General features: G+C 41.2%; 1 protein-coding gene across 8 annotated transcripts in view; it reads right to left on the minus strand.

Moving 5' to 3' along the window:
• LOC139629084 (transcription factor SOX-6-like) overlaps positions 1-17,527 on the minus strand; it is a 117,639-nt gene that overhangs the window by 51,448 nt on the left and 48,664 nt on the right. For 7 of the 8 annotated variants that reach the window (XM_071491492.1, XM_071491508.1, XM_071491482.1 and 4 more), the window contains one exon: positions 4,426-4,515. In XM_071491492.1, the coding sequence (XP_071347593.1) occupies positions 4,426-4,515 (90 nt within the window). Of the gene's footprint in view, positions 1-4,425; positions 4,516-8,540; positions 8,684-17,527 lie in introns of those variants that run through there. The other variant, XM_071491518.1, reaches the window with a different exon arrangement.

The raw sequence follows: 17,527 nt of genomic DNA on the forward strand, positions 1-17,527 counted from the left end.
TGTCTTTAAAAGCCTTCCCTCAATAAGTAAGAGTTTAAAAAATATGTTCTGTACATATATACACATATATATATATATATATATATATATATATGTGTGTGTGTGTGTGTGTGTGTGTGTGTACTGTACCTTACACACTTGTTGAAATGCATTTGTCATCGCTAATGAATGTTTCAATACAAAAAAGGAGGTCATCGGTTTTCTTCACCCTAAAAATAACTGCGACTGAACAAATAGGTTCAGGTTGTTGTGTGAGGAAACACAGAGCAACAGTTGAGTTTGTGTATTTAGGTCAGCCGGGCCGGGCTTCATTTCAGCCATCAAGATATAAAAGACTTTGACGCTTGAATTCAATAAGAGCGTTACGTTGGTCAGGACACAGCTGGATGAACAGAGGCATCCCTGTGTGTGTATTTTTGTGCGTGTGTGTGGGCTCGTTTTACCGTATTTGTGGGGACCAAAGGAGCCCACTACACTTCGGGGGTCAGACAGCTGTGTGGGGACTGAGTTAGAATTAGGCTTTGATTAGGCGTTCAGTTGTGATGGTTAAGGTTGGGGCAAGGGGTTAGGGCATGCATTATGTCAATGACAGGTCCCCACAAATGTAGTAAAATAAGGACGTGTGTATGATCCATTTTGTGCTTGTACATGCTTTATTTATGCATTTTTATTAGTGTCTTCAATTAACACACAGGGAATTGATGTACTGCACATTCCAGGTCTATGTATAGGACAGGCATGCTGTTGTCTTGGGTCTGGTTGCCTGCACTGAACCTCACTCAAAATGTATTTATAGATGTCATAAAAGGGTATATGTCACACAAATAAAAGAAAAATAATATTATTTATTTACTGTTAACAGATGTATTGAATTACACACATTGAAAAGCACGTACACAAAGCTAATATTTACCATAATAATCTGTTTTATGTTATTATTATATGTTTTTAAAACATTAAGGAGCCCGTAAAATGGGAGCATTTCATGCTAGCTATTATTGTTGTCCATTACATCTGGTCAGATTTAATCTGTCCTTTCATTGGGACTTTGTTGTCCATTCCTAACCCTCTAAGGAAGCACTTAGATCTGGGATGTGTCCTTTCCACCAACCCTGTCTCCTAGAAATTGCGTTTATATATCACTAAATTGGTTTTCCAATTACATTCTGGTGACAAACTTAATTGCTGGCTGGATTATGTTCAGAGGCAATGTTTTTTGAGTGAATGAGGCTCTACATTTATCTACCACATCAGAGTCATAGGGTGGTGTCCAGAGGGGATGGTGGGAGCACAAAGCGCAGGACTCCAGCCACTAGAGTCCAGGCTTCACCTCTAGGGTCCTGTCTGTGGTTAGGTTTAGGCAACAAAAACACTTTGGTAAACATTTTGGCTTTGGTTGTCATTATATCAGGGTGGGTGGATGTGTAAACAATTTTGGACTCTGTCCGTTCTTTAACCTTAACCGCACCATGAGCACGAAGATGCAGCACACCTGCCGCAGGCACGCATGAGTGGGTCGTATCATAGGGTTTTAGGTTTGAGGACTTGTTTCATTATGTTTCACTCAAAACATATTTGCTTTTGCTATTGATATGCATACAACTTCCACCATTTCTAAGAAATAAAGTTGCCTCCACACATGCTTCACCAGTCAAGGTGGTATGTTAAGATATCAGATATGTAGTTATGGTTAGACATATAGTAGGACCATGGGTGGGGTTCCAGTCTGCCACTTGAAAGGAAGCACTTCTTCCTCTAATTTAATACTGCTTTTATTTTTGCTACCCCTTCCTCTTGATCTTCACCAGACTTGAGAGGAAAGTACGAGCCTTGATGAAGTTTGCTTTATCACTGTTATATGAGCGATGATCTGAGAGCCAATCAGGACTAAATTGGAAATTTATTTACAGATTTCAGGGACAAATAAATCAGGGACAAATACAGGATAAGAAATAACCTGCCCTCTCTTAAGTGGGTTAAAATCAGAGAAGCTGCTCTGAACCCGAAAAAAAATCTTAGTATCAGATGATCAGCAGAGAAACACACACACACACACACACAGACACACACAAAAAGAATAAAAACAGAGTGACAGAAGTTTAGCTTGAAAAACTGCAACTTTGAAAAGTAGCAGACTATTTTTCATGAGCTTTTAAAAATAAAAAGAAAACCTACAGCAGTGAGACATAAACAGATCACTAAAATGTAAGTTGAAAACTGAATGACCTTGCATTTTTAATTTACAATAAAAAGCTTGAATAAAACATGTAGCCTCCATCTTTGTCACGAAAAAAAACTTTAACTTCAAAACTACATTTTTTTAAAACTTGAAAGTATAAAGAGATATCTAATGGAGTTTGAGAGATGGAGGTCAGCAGGATGGACTAGCTTTTTATATATATATATATATACAAGTCTATATCCTCAAGTAAAATAAACACCTCTAACAGAGAAAGAAAACTGCAAGTGTAAAGATCTGTAAGGAGAGTGATCCAGGACTTGACCTGGAGATATATCGGATATCTGAATAAAATATTCAACATATGACTAACTTTTAAATGAAAATAAGTCATATGAACTCAATTTTCAATTTATTCTGCTTATTTCTGTTACAGATTCCCTGTGGTGCTTTGAAAAAGGTGTTTCAGTATGTTATGTGTGTGTCTGTGTATGAGTTGTGCATGTGTGTGTGCAGATGGAGGGTGTCAGTCCGAAGAGAGAGAGTGGACTGAGAGTCAATGTCAGTGCTGTTCTGCTGCAGAAGGTTCTCTATAGTCCCTTTTTCCCTCTTTCCACAGAGGAAATGCTTTTCATTTCATCAGGAGATGATCACAAATGGTTTCTCTCACTGAGACCAGCTCGACCGCGGAGCCGTTACAACACACAGACAGAATTCACTGTAGCTCAGGGGACGGGAGGCGTTTCTCACTGTAAATGTGTCCGTTTTGTAAAGTTGCATGTATTTTATCACTTTCGTCACTGTCTTTTAGTTTTCTTTCATTCAGCAGGTGAAGGTTCAAATCACTGAAGATAGTTTTGTAACAATTCAAAAAAAAAAAAAAAAAAACTGCAGCAGCTCTGATTCTCTGCTTGTGACTGGGTTATAAACTTAGTCATGGTTACGAAAACATCAACATGACATTTCAGTGGAAGAGCAGGATATCAAACAGACATTGTTTTCTCTTCCCTATCACTTACTAGAAGCAGTGAACGTCACTGCCTGAGGTTCATTGTTCTTAAATGTAATTTTTATTAAACAGAAAAAAAAAAAAAACAACCCAGATTTCTAAAAAAAGCAAATCAGTTTAAGTGAATTCTAATTTAATTTCCCACATATCAACCACTCCAAGAAGATGACGTACAAGGATAACGTACAATACAGTAACATGAACGATTAAGAATATTTATCCTCTATTGAAAGTTTAAAAAGCATTGAAATAAAATGGAAAAGAGCTGTTGATTATTCACCAGTTTCCCTCAAACTGAATTTAAAAAGTCAACAGTAAACTACAGTTTCTGTTTTTCAAATGGTATTTTTGTAAGAAATATGTGTTCTGAAATCTGATTTACACATTTTTATTGCTTAAAATAAACATGATTTTTCTCATGGAAAAAAATGGAATATATGGCAATGATGATGATGATGATGATGGAGGTAATGCAGTTAATTGTACATACAATATTTATCATGTAAATAACCTAAACATAACAAGCATTCTCTTTCACTTCTCAGAAAGACAGAACCATCAGTCATGAAGAGAATAAGACAGAAAATATGCTACTTTTTGGTGACATAAATGCCTCCTTTATTTTCAAAGAATGATATACATCTCATCCCTCTCTCCACTTGTCTGTCCTGCTGCAGCCGCTGACTGAGATTTTAACATGAGACCCCCCCTCCCCCTCCACCTCCCACAATGCTGCTATTTTCACTTTTGAATACCAGAGCAGGTCAAGAATACATTTGCCTTGGTGCGATTTATAGCTTCATAAACACTATTTGCTGATGCGGACAAAAATATTGGAGCATGTGCCGCCTCTCTGCCCATACACACCCTTTAATCAAAGCTACAATTACAACCTGGACTGTTTAAAGCGGCCTCCACTGCTCTTTCTATACTGACAGGTAGGCCTGGAGACCGTTTACTCTCTCTGGCTTTCAAATGCAGAAACACGAAAGTATGAAAGTATACACATGGAGGAGAGAATTACAGCACGTCTGACCGTTTCTTACCCTTGAATGTAGCTTTGAAAAACTACGTCCTTTTTTGTGCACATACCATTTTACTTGTTTTGTATTGATGATGTTCGTTTTAGGGTCGCACATTCAGAAATGTACGCCTGTCTGACTGTCTGTCTGTCTGTGACTGTTTGTTGGTGGGAAAGTGAATGTGGGTACAGTTGTGTTTCCTCTGCGACTCTTACCTTTCACCTCTCCCAGCAGCTCATTGGCGTTCAGCCGGTCAACGCGTTCCTTCCAGTCCTTGGAAAGGAGCCTCTCCATGCAAGATGGTTCTACAAAAAGACAGAAAATAATCCCCTTCACTTTTGGTTGTCTTTGAACAGCTTCAGACTCATCAAGCTTTTGATAGTTGCTGAAGCCCATGTAGTTTGACATCAATCAAAATAAATCCAAATTTGTCAGTGTCACATACTTGAAATAAATATTATTCAGGTTTGTAAACACTTTTGAAGTCATATGAAAATGATCTGCATTAAGTGTTTGTTGTATTTAAAAAAAAAAGATGGGTAAAACTATTGGATAAAGTTGCTTAAGTCATTGAAAGATTCATTGTTGCCCTCTGACATTAACTCTGGCAAGAGGAGGATGAAGGTGGACAATGAAAATGAAGAGACAGAGGAAAAGTACAAGAGAAAAAAGAACCAATTCCTATGAATTGTTAGATTTCCAAAAATAAGAACAGGGAAGCGTTTCCTCCTCCCCTTTCTTTAAAAATAAAAATAAAAATGCAGCAGCCCTCCAGCTGACCAAATGAGAATGTCTGCATTGTTTTTGACACAGGGTCTTATTTGTGGCTGTCTTCTTTCTCACAATGTGTCTCATAGCCTCAGGATAATAGACATCAGAGACACGTGGTCTCATAAGATTCATAAGGTCTCATTTGTTCAGTTGGAGTCCTGCTGTGAACTTTTCTCCAACAATGGGAACTTTTCAATTCTTCACCAGGCGGATGGCAGAGAGATGAACAGAGACACACGCAACTGCACATGTGCAAGCATGAGTTTGAGAGTTATGTGAGTGAATTGTCCATGAAAGACGGACAGACGTGCACAGTGTGAGGTAGGCTCGCTCACAGGTATCAGTGGTGAAATGTAACTGAATACATTTACTTTACCAGTCACATTTGTCCATGTTATGCTCCATTCACTTCACTCAACCTCAGAGAGAATTACTGTAGTTTTAACTTCACCACATTCATTTGACAGGTATAGTAACCAGTTCACTTGCAGATTCAGACTGTATATACCAAACATAAAACTTTATAACCCATTTTTAATCATTGTCATGCTCAACAATTTTCAGAAATGGCCATTAAAGTGTAAAGACTTCAATGTTCCTGGCAGTGTCCACTTGCAAGATTCGAGTCACGTCTTCAGGCACAAGATTCACAGGAAATGAAGCGTGCGCATGCTGGATGAAGCCTATTGTATGCATGTATTTCACATGCTGAATGTTTTACAACATCAGCCATCACTGCTGATTATGTTCTTTATCTTAACCAAACAATGGCTCTTCCTAACCCCTGGTTGTTGAGATGTGCGGCTGTCTCCTAGAAATTACACTGAAATACAACTAAGGCAACAGCCAATAATAATGTAGGAAAGACTGCAACCTCATTACCTTAACCTTGTAATGGCCATGTTTGGGGACTCACAGCACTTGGTGAAGGTTAGGAAAGGATGGTGGGCTGGTTTCATACACAAAAAGTTCACATAACTTCAGACGTGTTCATTTACATTTAACCTAATCTGCAGCTTCCTTCATCTCAAGCCCAGTGCTTTTGACACATAAACCTGACTGCAGACCTACAGATGGGACTAAACTCTGTTCTGTGGTTTGACAGTCATGCACTTTGAGCGAACACGTTGCCCCCCACAACATAACTGGGAAAACTGTTTAATTGTATGTAAATGTAATTTCTAGGAAACAGGGTTGACATGTGACGCCAACTCAACTGGACTGAAATCTTAAGGATTTAACCTTTATGTGTGTGAGTGTGTCAACATATGAAACTACATGTTCATCTACTCCTTCACTCCTCAGTTTGTGTGTGTATGCGCTGGTTTGCGTGCCAGTGAACGCACCACAGATGGTGTCATGGTCACACAGGGCCCCATGCCGAAGTCACCAAGGATGTCAAAAAACACACACATACACACACAAAAAAAGGGATACATTCTTCGGTGCTGTGTGGAAAACATGCCCCTGAGGTCTTGCCTGATTTAGAATGGTTAACTTAGACAATAGCTCATTTGTGGTGCCTTTATCCTGACAAAAGGCGCTATAGGCATTCATAAGGGCACATGGCCTATTGTGAATGGCTTAATGTTTAGTTTGTGCGCATGGGCCCATTGTGTGGTCATGAGATGCCGTCCACCGGCCGAGCACAACTTCCTCATTGAGTCCATTAAAGCCTTGCATGTTTACAGTCGGATTATAATTGTTGTAAATAAGCTAATGCAGCCATCCAGATCACATGGGATCAGTGTAAACGGGGGGGGGGGGGGGGGGCACATAGGCTACAACACAAAGACACAACTTGAAAACTACAATGATTTCTGATGATTTCCCACATGCGGGAGAAACAGCGGGTATTTCCAGACAGATGGCCCACACTGCTGTAAAACAAGGTAATTAATACAATTTCCCTCCCCTCAGGACAAAGGAAACCACCCGATTCTTTACAGATTTAGTGGCTCCACTGGGTATGTATTTGTGTACATTTGCTTCAATTGGTGATATTTACAGTCCGTGAAGCGGGGAAGGCTGGATGGGGCCTTTTTTTCTCATCACGGGACCTAAAGTGCGCTCGTTCAGCGGGCCGCGAATAAAACAAAATTAGGGAGCACAATTTATGGGAGCACTTAGGGAGGAAAATACAACCTGTAACTCCGAGACACATCTGCATAAGTCAAGTGTGTGTGTACTCTGATGCACAATTTATACCCCCCATACCAATAAACAGATCAGACGAGGAGACAGTGGGGGTTGGGGGGGGGGTGTAAATGGGGGAGGGGGACAAGGAAGAGGAGAAGAAGAGAGGGATGAGAGGGAAATGTTTTACCCTAGATGGCTCTCTATCTGTCCCCGAGACTGACTCGGGGATCAAGTAGTGTTTAGATTGGAGGGTGGATAAAAATTCCTCGCTGTCTGAACACCGGCTTCTTTATCAAGTGAAGGAGAAATGCCGGAGATGGATGAGTTGAAGAAGAGCAGGGAGAGGGAGGAGGGATGGGGCGAGGAGTGAAGGGAGAGCAGATGAAAGAAAGGAAGCAGGAGAAACACAGGAAAGGCGAGGAGACAACGATGTGGTAGGTGAGCTGAGGAGTACGATGATGAAGATGCTTGCTTTACCTTCCATAAGTACTCAGGGTCATGAGCTAGAATGGAAGAATGAGAGGGGGGAGGGTATAAGAGAAAAAGAAAGTATGGAGAACATGAGAAAGCCCCTGCAAAACCCAAATTAAGTCCAAATGATGTACAAATACTGATACATGAAAATACATTGATGATAAACCAATAGATACTGAGATGTTTTATTTAAAACATTTGACACCTGCTTTATTCTCTTCAATAAAAAAAACCCACCAGAATTATTGGACATAAAAGTTTTTCTAACCTTAACCCAGAGATCAGTTTCTAATTGGTTATAAACCAGACGGTTTCGAGGAAAGAGCCGAGAGAGAAGGGATGAGCGAGCAATAAAATGAAGTGAAGGAGAGACAGAAGGAAAGTGAAGGAGATAAGAAGTGTTTGAAGACAGTAAGTCGTAGTAAATCAGGGCCAAGGCAGCGAGCGAGGCGGCGAGTGTTTGGGGTAAACACACTTTTATCACCTGTCCCTACGCCAACCTGCCAAGAGACGGTGTTATGGGTGTTTTACATGAGCCACAGGCAACTTACTGTGAATAAGTGTGTGTGTGTGTGTGTGTGTGTGTGTATCTGTGTGTGTATCTGTGTGTGTGTGTGTGTGTGGCAGGCAAGCATCAACACTCCCAAACACCTACTGCCAAGAACAACACAGTCTGCCACAGGCTTCCACTCAGACTCAGTCTCTCGCGTTTCCCTCTGTCTGTTTTTCTGTCTCTCTCTCTGTTTCCATGTGGACAGAAGCTTCTCATGGAACGAATATTCAGTAAAATGTCCTAAGTAGAGCAAAGCTGTAGCATGGTGCCCTGTCAAAGTTTAGCTTTAATTATATCCCCAGTGTTTTTCAACATAATAATTGGAGGAGTCTCCAGAATAACATTGGTACAACTGGTAGAAAGGTTTATGTTATGGCCGCCAGTTTTACTTACCTTAAAGGTCCCATATTGTATAAAGGTAGATGTCCATGTGTTTTTGATTATAAAGCAGGTCTAGGTTCTATATTAATACTGCCTCAGCCTCAGTCCACAGAGAAATGCACACAGCCTGTATTCAGAAACTGAGCCTTAAAACCAGCCGTCAGGACTTCTGGAACTTTGTGATGTCATAACTAAGCAGTCACTGCTCTTGGCCATGCCCCATGCCCCGCCCACTTGGACCCATCATCCAATCCTGCAGGATTTGGTTTCTCTGAGTGTTTACCTGAAATCTGCTGTAGGTTAATTCAATCACTCAGTCAGCCAATCGAAGAGAGGCTCAGAACTTCTTTTCTGATTGGCTCACCAACCTGTTGATGCTAGAGCTTCAGAGAGAAGCAACTGAAAAAAACTGTGAGATGGTTTTTGGTTCTTAAAGCCACAAATATATCTTCTTCTGGATATCAACACTGCAAAAGACCTTTAACTTCATTTTGGGGAAATCATGTTTTTTTCCACTGCTGCAGCCATAAACATCAGCTGTTGTTGCTATGAAGAAGTTTGCTGCCATAGTTGCCAAATTCATCCAAAATCAACTCAGAGTCTGAAAGTGATCTGAATTAAATTGCTTAACGTTTTATGTCTATACTTGTAGACAGTGATGCACACAGATGTTTCTTACCATAAAGTTCAAGAGTTGGAGTTAGACACTTCGATAAATATGCTTAGATGACAAGCTTGAAACCAGACAGCAGGTGATTAGCTTAGCTTAGCATAAAGATCCAAACTGTCTCTTTATTTGCAAATGTTTGTACCTTTGACTTTAAATCACAGCACCAGATATTTTCTAATGCAGCTGTTCATCTCTTGCACTGATGAAGTCCCAGAAGTGCTCCAATAACTTATCAACGTCTGTGCAGAAAATAAACTGAACTTTTACTCCCAGAATGCACAAAATAACTCATCCTGCTGTATCGTAGCAGATAAAGTTACACACTTCTTTACAGAAGACGAGCTTCTCATCTTGGAAACAAGTTTTCTGTGAAGTTTGGGTGCACGTCATTGAGCAGCTGAACGATGTCTGAAAGCGTCATCACACCTTCTGTGAAATATCAGACATGTTGTTTCTTATCTATAATGACACAACAAGTCTCCATAGTTCTTGTATGATCATAATAGATACATTTTTCTGTGTCTGACTTCAGGTGAAGATATGAAATGTGACCTTCATTTCAATAGCAATTCTTGTGCGACTTTTTTATGCATAAAGCCAGTTTATTTGACTGTTTTATTCTGTTTTATATCTGATGATATTTCAAAGGGTTCCTTATAATGCACTTGACATTTGGATGGAAACAGTGTCTCTTTCACTCTCTCTCTCTCACACACGTTGCATTATGTACTGTGCCAGAGCTCAGGAACTGTGGAGTCTGCAGCCGAATGCCAAGGTAAAGAGAAAAAAACATTAATCTGAAAAATTAGTTAATGTTAAAAATAACAAAGGCCAATGTTCGAGCGGGCTCCTGATGTTTGTGTAACGCACACACGGCGGAAAAAAACCATTTCGTGTCTTCACTTTGCTACTGAGTGTGTGTAAATGGAAGCTGACAGCTACACTTTGCACTTCCAAATTTATGTCAGTGGTGCAACTTCAGCTGCAAAACCCACAGCATCGGAGAGAGGGAGGACAGAAAGAAAGAAAGAAAGAAAGAAAGAAAGAAAGAAAGAAAGAAAGAAAGAAAGAAAGAAAGACATGACAGAATGAAAGAAAGACAGTGATTTAAAGAGAACGGATGAGAAAGAGGGAGAGAAGACCAACAGAAAAAGGCAGAGAGAGAAAGATTCAGAGATAAAGTGAGAGTGAGGGTGAAAGAGAGAAACAGAGCGAGAGGCACAGAGAGAGCAGCTGTCCTAACAGCTGGCCAGCAGGATTGATGTCTCAGTGAAATAAAACTCAACATATGTCCAAACATGAGAAGACAGGCCAGCCAGGAGGAGGAAACACACACACACACACACACACACACACACACACACACACTGATGTGAGAACACTGTTGCACTCTGAAGAACATACATGTGCACCACACACACTGATTAAAGAATACCGCTACACTGCTGAGACGTATAATGCCACAGAGAGAGTGCATAACACACACACACACACACACACACACACGCGCACACACACACACACACACACACACACACACACACACACACACACACACACACACACACACACACGTTGAATGTCCACGCGCTGCTTGCTCAGTGTTGTAAAACCATTAAACTGCAGAGTGGTTAGCCCGGCTGCGTGTTAGCACAGTCTCCATTTCACACACTATTTTCATCTGTCAGATGACACCCAGACTCTCTTGTCGCAGAACATGGCCTGAGAAAGCAGGCTGGCTGCGGGGGGTGGGTGTTCTGAGAGATAGAAAGGCCTGTGTAACCCATCATACATGACCCCCCTTCACACACAGACACACACACACACACACACACGTTGCCTCTGCTGCCCAGCGTTACACCCAGTCTGTCCTGACAGAGGGGGCCACCTGTAGGAGCCACATGTTATCTTTGCATGATGCTCTAGTCCAGGTCAAACTAAAAAACCATGCAGCAGTAGAATCGACTGTAATTCCTCCAGTTAACTACAACAAGCTATCACTTTCTTCATCAAGTCATCTGACAATTATTTTCTTCATTTCTCAATTGATTGATTGGTCAAAAAAAAAAAAAAATGTCTGAAAACAGTGAAAATGCCAATCTCAATTTCCCATGTGTTTGGCTAACAGATAACAACCCAACCATATGAAGTTCACTCTCACATAAGAGTAGGAAAAAAAAGAAAATACTGACACTGGAGAAGCTGAACCAATGCATTTTATTCAAAAAATGACTGGAGCAGTGAATCGATGATCAGAAATCTTATAGTCACCTTGTTTGTTATTGTTTAGGCTCTGGTGAACTGTAGGAAAGAGCATATTGGAGCTGAAGCTACGAGTATGGTCCAGCGCTCTGATCCAGGTTCATTCATGATGCTTATAACAGAACAATGACCATATTACATAGACTTTACTGTATCACACTGGATCACTACAACATATTAAAAAGGTTATTACAGCAAAGGGATATAATAACTGTCACTGATGTAAAATTCAGAGCATGTTGGGTTGATGCAACGTTTGCTGCTTATTTCATGATTGTAGTATTTTAATCTTCTGACCTGAACAAAATAAAATGCAGGAGCTGAAGATCATCTTTTGGGTTTACAGTGAGTGGTGAAACTGGAGCCATGACCTTTGACCTATAACATATACAAAATGTAATTACTGTATTTCACTTTACCTGCAGCTTAGAGAAATAAGTCAGGCCCCAGCATCACCCGGCTGGGGCTTTGAGTCCCACTACGTACCACCCGTGCTAAAAATACTGCCTCGCAGCAGTTTAAAGTACTTTATGTGATATGAGGCGTCTGCGCTGCAGAGGGCGCGGGGCCAAAGCCCTGCAGCCCTGAATTAAGACAAAGGATAGGGTTTCTACCGAAGGTGTGAGTTTAATGCTAGAAAAGCTGGGCTGCTGAGCCCCGCTGTGCAGCCTGAGAGGTCAGGCCCGCCCTGCATTACAGCACTGACACCAACCACCACTGAAGGTTCGAGAACCACAGGGTGCAGCTTTGTCCTCTGAGGAAAGGCAGAGTTAGACATGACACCACAGCTCAGAGAAGGCTGAGTAGCTGATTTTAATTTCTCAACTATCACCTGTTTTAAGAAGAAATAAAAGCCCCAACATTTTCAGATGTTTTCCAAGAACATTCGAGTGACTGCCAGGCTGTGAGAACTGTACTGTAGCTTGGGCATATACGCACCACAGCAGCAACAAGGTCATTCACTTTGGATTTAATTAATTTAAATGACACATCTATTCAATGCTTAATGAAGGAGCACTTGTATTTTGTATAATATTTTATTTCTTTTTGTCTGCTGTCGTATTTTTCAGGGTTTTTCATTTTTTTGGGAAAATAAAGTGTATGTAAACAGTCTGTTTATGAATAGAAATGACCCGTGGCTCTTGTATTTAAAGTGAATGGAGCAAAACTTTTTCATCAGTGAACTTGGAACTCATTTGAATTGGTCTTAAACTATCAAAGTAGTGGTTAATAAATAAAACAATAACAACGCTCACGTCCAGGGTGCAAAATTGCTTCTTTGTCAAACGCACGCTTCCAAAACATCAGTTCAAGACCCAGACCTCTGGTTCCACTTTAGGCATGTTATATGAAACCCTAGCCTACTTAGCACACACACACAAACACACACACATCGACACAGACATACACTCATACATCCACACAGCGCAATGTGTGGTTCAGACACAATAGAAGCGTTGTTTTGGGTCAGGCCCTCGGGGGAGCTGATGTGGGTTTGGGTCACAGAAGAGAGATGGTGGAGGTCAGGGAGCCAAATATCAGTGAGGGGGGAGGGGGGGGGGGGGGGGCGTGGTAAGTCCACAGCTCACCCCCCCCCTTCCCCCCGCCCAAATCCTTATCCTATTGACACGTCCACATCAGAAAAGTGGACAGGATGAGATGTGACACAGCTTCTCTTTGTGTCATCTGTGAAGATTGTTTTGCAAAACTCAGTGTTAGTTCAAGATTGATTTGGCATATTTAAAAAAAAAAAAAAAAATCAATGCACTTTTAGTAAGGCTTAGTTTTGGTTTGGTTTTTGGTTTTTCTTTGAAAAATCTTCATATTTTTAAGAACTTTCCAAATTAATTTTTATGTTTCCATGAATCCAAATGTTGCTGTGTTCTCGGGGTCCAGAAGACGATGTTCAGTCTGCGGTGATGCTAAGTTATATTTAGAGCTGCACTGAAAACTGTGAACCACTGCTGTGTCTCAAATCAGGTACTTCACTCAGTACACTCACATGTGGTACACTGTGTACAAAGTACACTCACCGGTGCAGCAACGATCGCAACAAGTGACTGTGATTGTTGCTCGCCAAAAAATATCTGCCGGCTGTTTTGCTCACATGACTTGAAAATGAATGTTTCTGCTCATCCGCGCCGTCAACGTGTCCTTCTTCCTTGGTGGTAATCTTTTGGTGGTCCCTCACTTTCTGCTACGCAGCCAAGATGGCGACCGTCGAGGGTGAGTGTCCGGTTTTTTTACATTCACTGCTTTGACCTTTTTGAGTGCACCATTCAGTTACTTATTGTGCATTGCATGTTGCTGTACCTGTCAACGTGAATGCACTTGTGAGTATGGAAGAAGATGAATTGAGACACAGCATCAGTTGAGTGATTATGCACCAGAGGATTCATTAATGACAGAAATTATTTGTCCTGCTAATGCTGTTTTTATTTTTATATTTATTGCATTCTTCATTTTTAACATCCAATACTTGCGTCAGAAAAAGAACATATCTGGACAAATGGAAAGTTAATTTGAGATGCAGTGCACTTAGTATTAAAGCCATGTATGGTGACTGTTCATTGGAAACAGTTTTCATCTCAGTTTGTATTTCATCAGATTCAAGTCCATCATGATCCATCTTTCATTACACTTTCATCATATCAGCCTTCGCCAGATGCTAAAATTATCAGGTGAACAATTTGGCATCTCACTGAAATCCTAGTAAAAAACAACGACTTGATAAAATCACAATTTAATCTGATTCTTTTGGACGTGATTCAAAACTGTTCCAGCAAACCACATTGCATGCGCCCGTACCATATGCTGGCTGGCCAGCGGCCAAACTGAGCAGGAGAGGGCTACCAGGCATGTCCCACTGCCTGTATTTGTATTCAAGACAAACAGGCTGTGGCTGATCATTAGTAAAGAGATCCCTATCAATTACAGAGGAAGAGACTGAACCCAACCACAAGGAGTCCAGAGGGAGTTGGGCTGTTGGCAGAGCCGAGGAGAGCAGCGCTGACCACCACACGCAGCGACAGTGTGTAGATTAAAAGTTCAAGATGAAAGAATGAGGTCTATGTCTGGATAAAATACACACATTTCTACACACACCATGCTGCCCTGTTGCCCCTAATAGTTGGGTGGGGGACTTTAACAGTGTCCCAAACGCTGATCTCACACACACACACACACACACACACACACACACACACACACACACACACACACACACACACACACACACAGACACAAAGCCTCTGCCTGCACACAATCACAGCTCAAGCTGCCAATCCCATAGAGGAGGGCAAACATAGTGCCAGAGCCAAGACCTTGTTAATTAGCCAATAAGCTTAACTCTCAGGGCCGACCCAACTCGGCTGTTAAGCTGTCATCACAACTACTTCCACCTGAGTGTATGAATCTATAAGCCCTCACATACACACACACACACACAGAGTTCAGGCACACGGGGCTCACAAGCCTTGTAAGGCAAAAGTTTGGTCATGTACTGTAGCGTCATCTGCAGCTTAGGTGAAAAAGCCTACAGATGGTTTAACCTTCAAATAGTATTACTGACAGGCCTGAGCTAACGGTTAAGCTGCTAATTCAAAGAAACACCCATTTCTTCAAAAGTGGAACCTCACAGCTAATGTTTGATTTCAGGTAGAGCATCACTTAACTTAAGCAACACAGGTGTTCACGCTGAATGCACAAGAGGATGCACATGTTGGCACATCTATCCTAACCCTGTCAGCTAACCACACCCCCTTCCACAGGAGAACACACTTTCCACAGTTTGAGTGGCGGTAACAGCAGAGATGTTGAAACAGGCTTTCAGCAGCGAGAGAGAACAAAGCGAAGCCTGGCAGAATGTCTCTATTGTCACAGAGCAGCAGGGTTAGATGAAGGCTTGGCCTCGCTCTGACCTCCTCTTCCAGCTGGGGAAGCCATTATATGGGTGATTGGGTGCCCAGTTCTGGCCTGGCCTAAACTCAAGACACAGCACAGACTCCTCCAAACTGGACAAGGCAGGCTTAAACACACAGTGCAATGACAAGGCTCATAAAACAGTAGCTGCACAAGAAGCTGGTCTCAAAACAGTGCAAGTGTGGAGGATATAGATTTATGCGACTGCAAACTTTTTCCCCTTATTGTTTATTGTAGTTCACAGTGTTATTTATTTGTTAAATATAGTAAAGACACAATAGCTTTTCTCTGGTGACTTTGTGAAGAGAATAAGAAGCTCATAAAAACTTGTTTACAAAGCCTCGTTTTACTTAAGTAAATGAAAAAAACAACCATGGGTATTTTTTTTTTTTTACCACTTTAAAAACTCTTCATCAGGACAGGGTGGGCGTGGTTTGATCAGATTTGACTGACAGTGGCTTGGAAACACAAGCGAATGGCTCCTCAGGCTTTGTCAAATATGGCTAAATTCTGATTGGTGAATTTATGACACCACCTTTTTCCAACCAAGAGCACATGTACAAATACAGGAATCTGTCATGAAATGAAGAAATCTTTTTGTGAAAAGTGTAGGACAACATTTCTCATCATTAGAAGCTAATTGAGGAAACATGTTTTCACAGCCTTTAATTGTGCATTGCTGCTGTTATTCCACATATTTCAGACTGAGGCAGGATGTTGAGGCAGGAAAAAAGATGTGGGGAAGTACAGTAAAAGGCTTTGTGTTTTACACTTGATTATGTTAAGTAATTATAAGTTCAAGTTTCCGCAAAGATAAATCAATTCAAGACAGTCATGATGACTTATGAAAAGAAAGTTGGGTTTGTTGGATACTAGAAATGCATCATCGTGTAGCCACTAATGCCAGATTGGAGGCTATGATGTTGCCTGTTTCCATATGATGGGAGGGGCAGCTGGTGGTGTCACAAATCTGAAATTGTAGTTGGGGCTTATATAAATATCTAGTGTATGCACTGAGGTGAGGTCAAAGAAATAATGATATGGACTCAAATGATGGTGTGCAAATCTGTATTGAGACTGATGGGTAACTGTCAAATAGCGTCTGACTGCCTGTCAACATTGTCAATGATGAAAAAACATGAGAGAGCAACGTCCCATCGGATCTGTGAGAGGAACACTGAAGCCTCGTCCCATCGTCCCATCCGGTTCCTTCCATCCGGTTATATTTTTATTTGATCACTTAGAAAGGCTCAGATCCTCTCTTCTGATTGGCCGACTGACCTGTTGTTACTAGAGCTCCAGAGAGAAGCCTGAGAGAGGAGATGAAAAAACTACACTGAGATGGTTTTTGGTTCTTAAAACCACAAACATATCTTCTTATGGATATCAACAAAATATGGGACCTTTAACTTCATTTTGGACAAATCATGGTTTTCCACCATTTTGCTGCTGGCTCTAAATACTAAAAAAAAAGTGTAAAATATGGGACCTTTAATCGCTGTAGTGAAAAGCAGATGTGTGGTTCTTCTATCATATTTTAGAACTTAGACAAGAGATGTGTCCTTAAGACTGAGACTAAAGTTTAATTACTTTAGTTTAATGATAAATTAATCAAACAGGTGTCTGCTTTATAACCACTCTGGAGCAGTGTGGTGGTAATTGAGCCTGAGCTCATTTGCAAATGAAACACATGAATTGTACAGTAAGTCATACAGGCTCAGGGGGATTGGAGGGGGCAGCAGGGATTAGAGTGATGTTAAGTGTTTGCCAGGCACCAGAGCCGCTCTAGGCACATTAGATGGCTGACTAAGTTGGCACGAGGGCACCGTGCCCATGCCAGGGCCCGTTATCAGTGGGTCAGCCCCGCGGAGGCACAACAATACAGATCATGGTAATTCAGTCATTTCAAACTAAGGAAGCTTGATTGCACACTTCACAGGGTTTAATGTCCATCAGGCAGCATCCCAAAATGGTTTGGTTTGATAAATGTGTCCACTCCTGATCGCATTTCCCTCATTGTGTTGAGGGCTCAAGGAGACAAGGTGAATTCAGATTAATGATTGCTAACAAGGCACCTATCAATGTTAAGAGACAGCATATTGTTAAGGTTATTTCTCTGTTTATTCCAGGCTTTTATTTCCTATCC

Source organism: Trachinotus anak, unplaced genomic scaffold (assembly GCF_046630095.1).
Source record: "Trachinotus anak isolate AG129_WGS33_773 ecotype Australia unplaced genomic scaffold, CSIRO_AGI_Tana_v1 ptg000002l, whole genome shotgun sequence".
Classification (NCBI taxonomy): domain Eukaryota; kingdom Metazoa; phylum Chordata; class Actinopteri; order Carangiformes; family Carangidae; genus Trachinotus; species Trachinotus anak.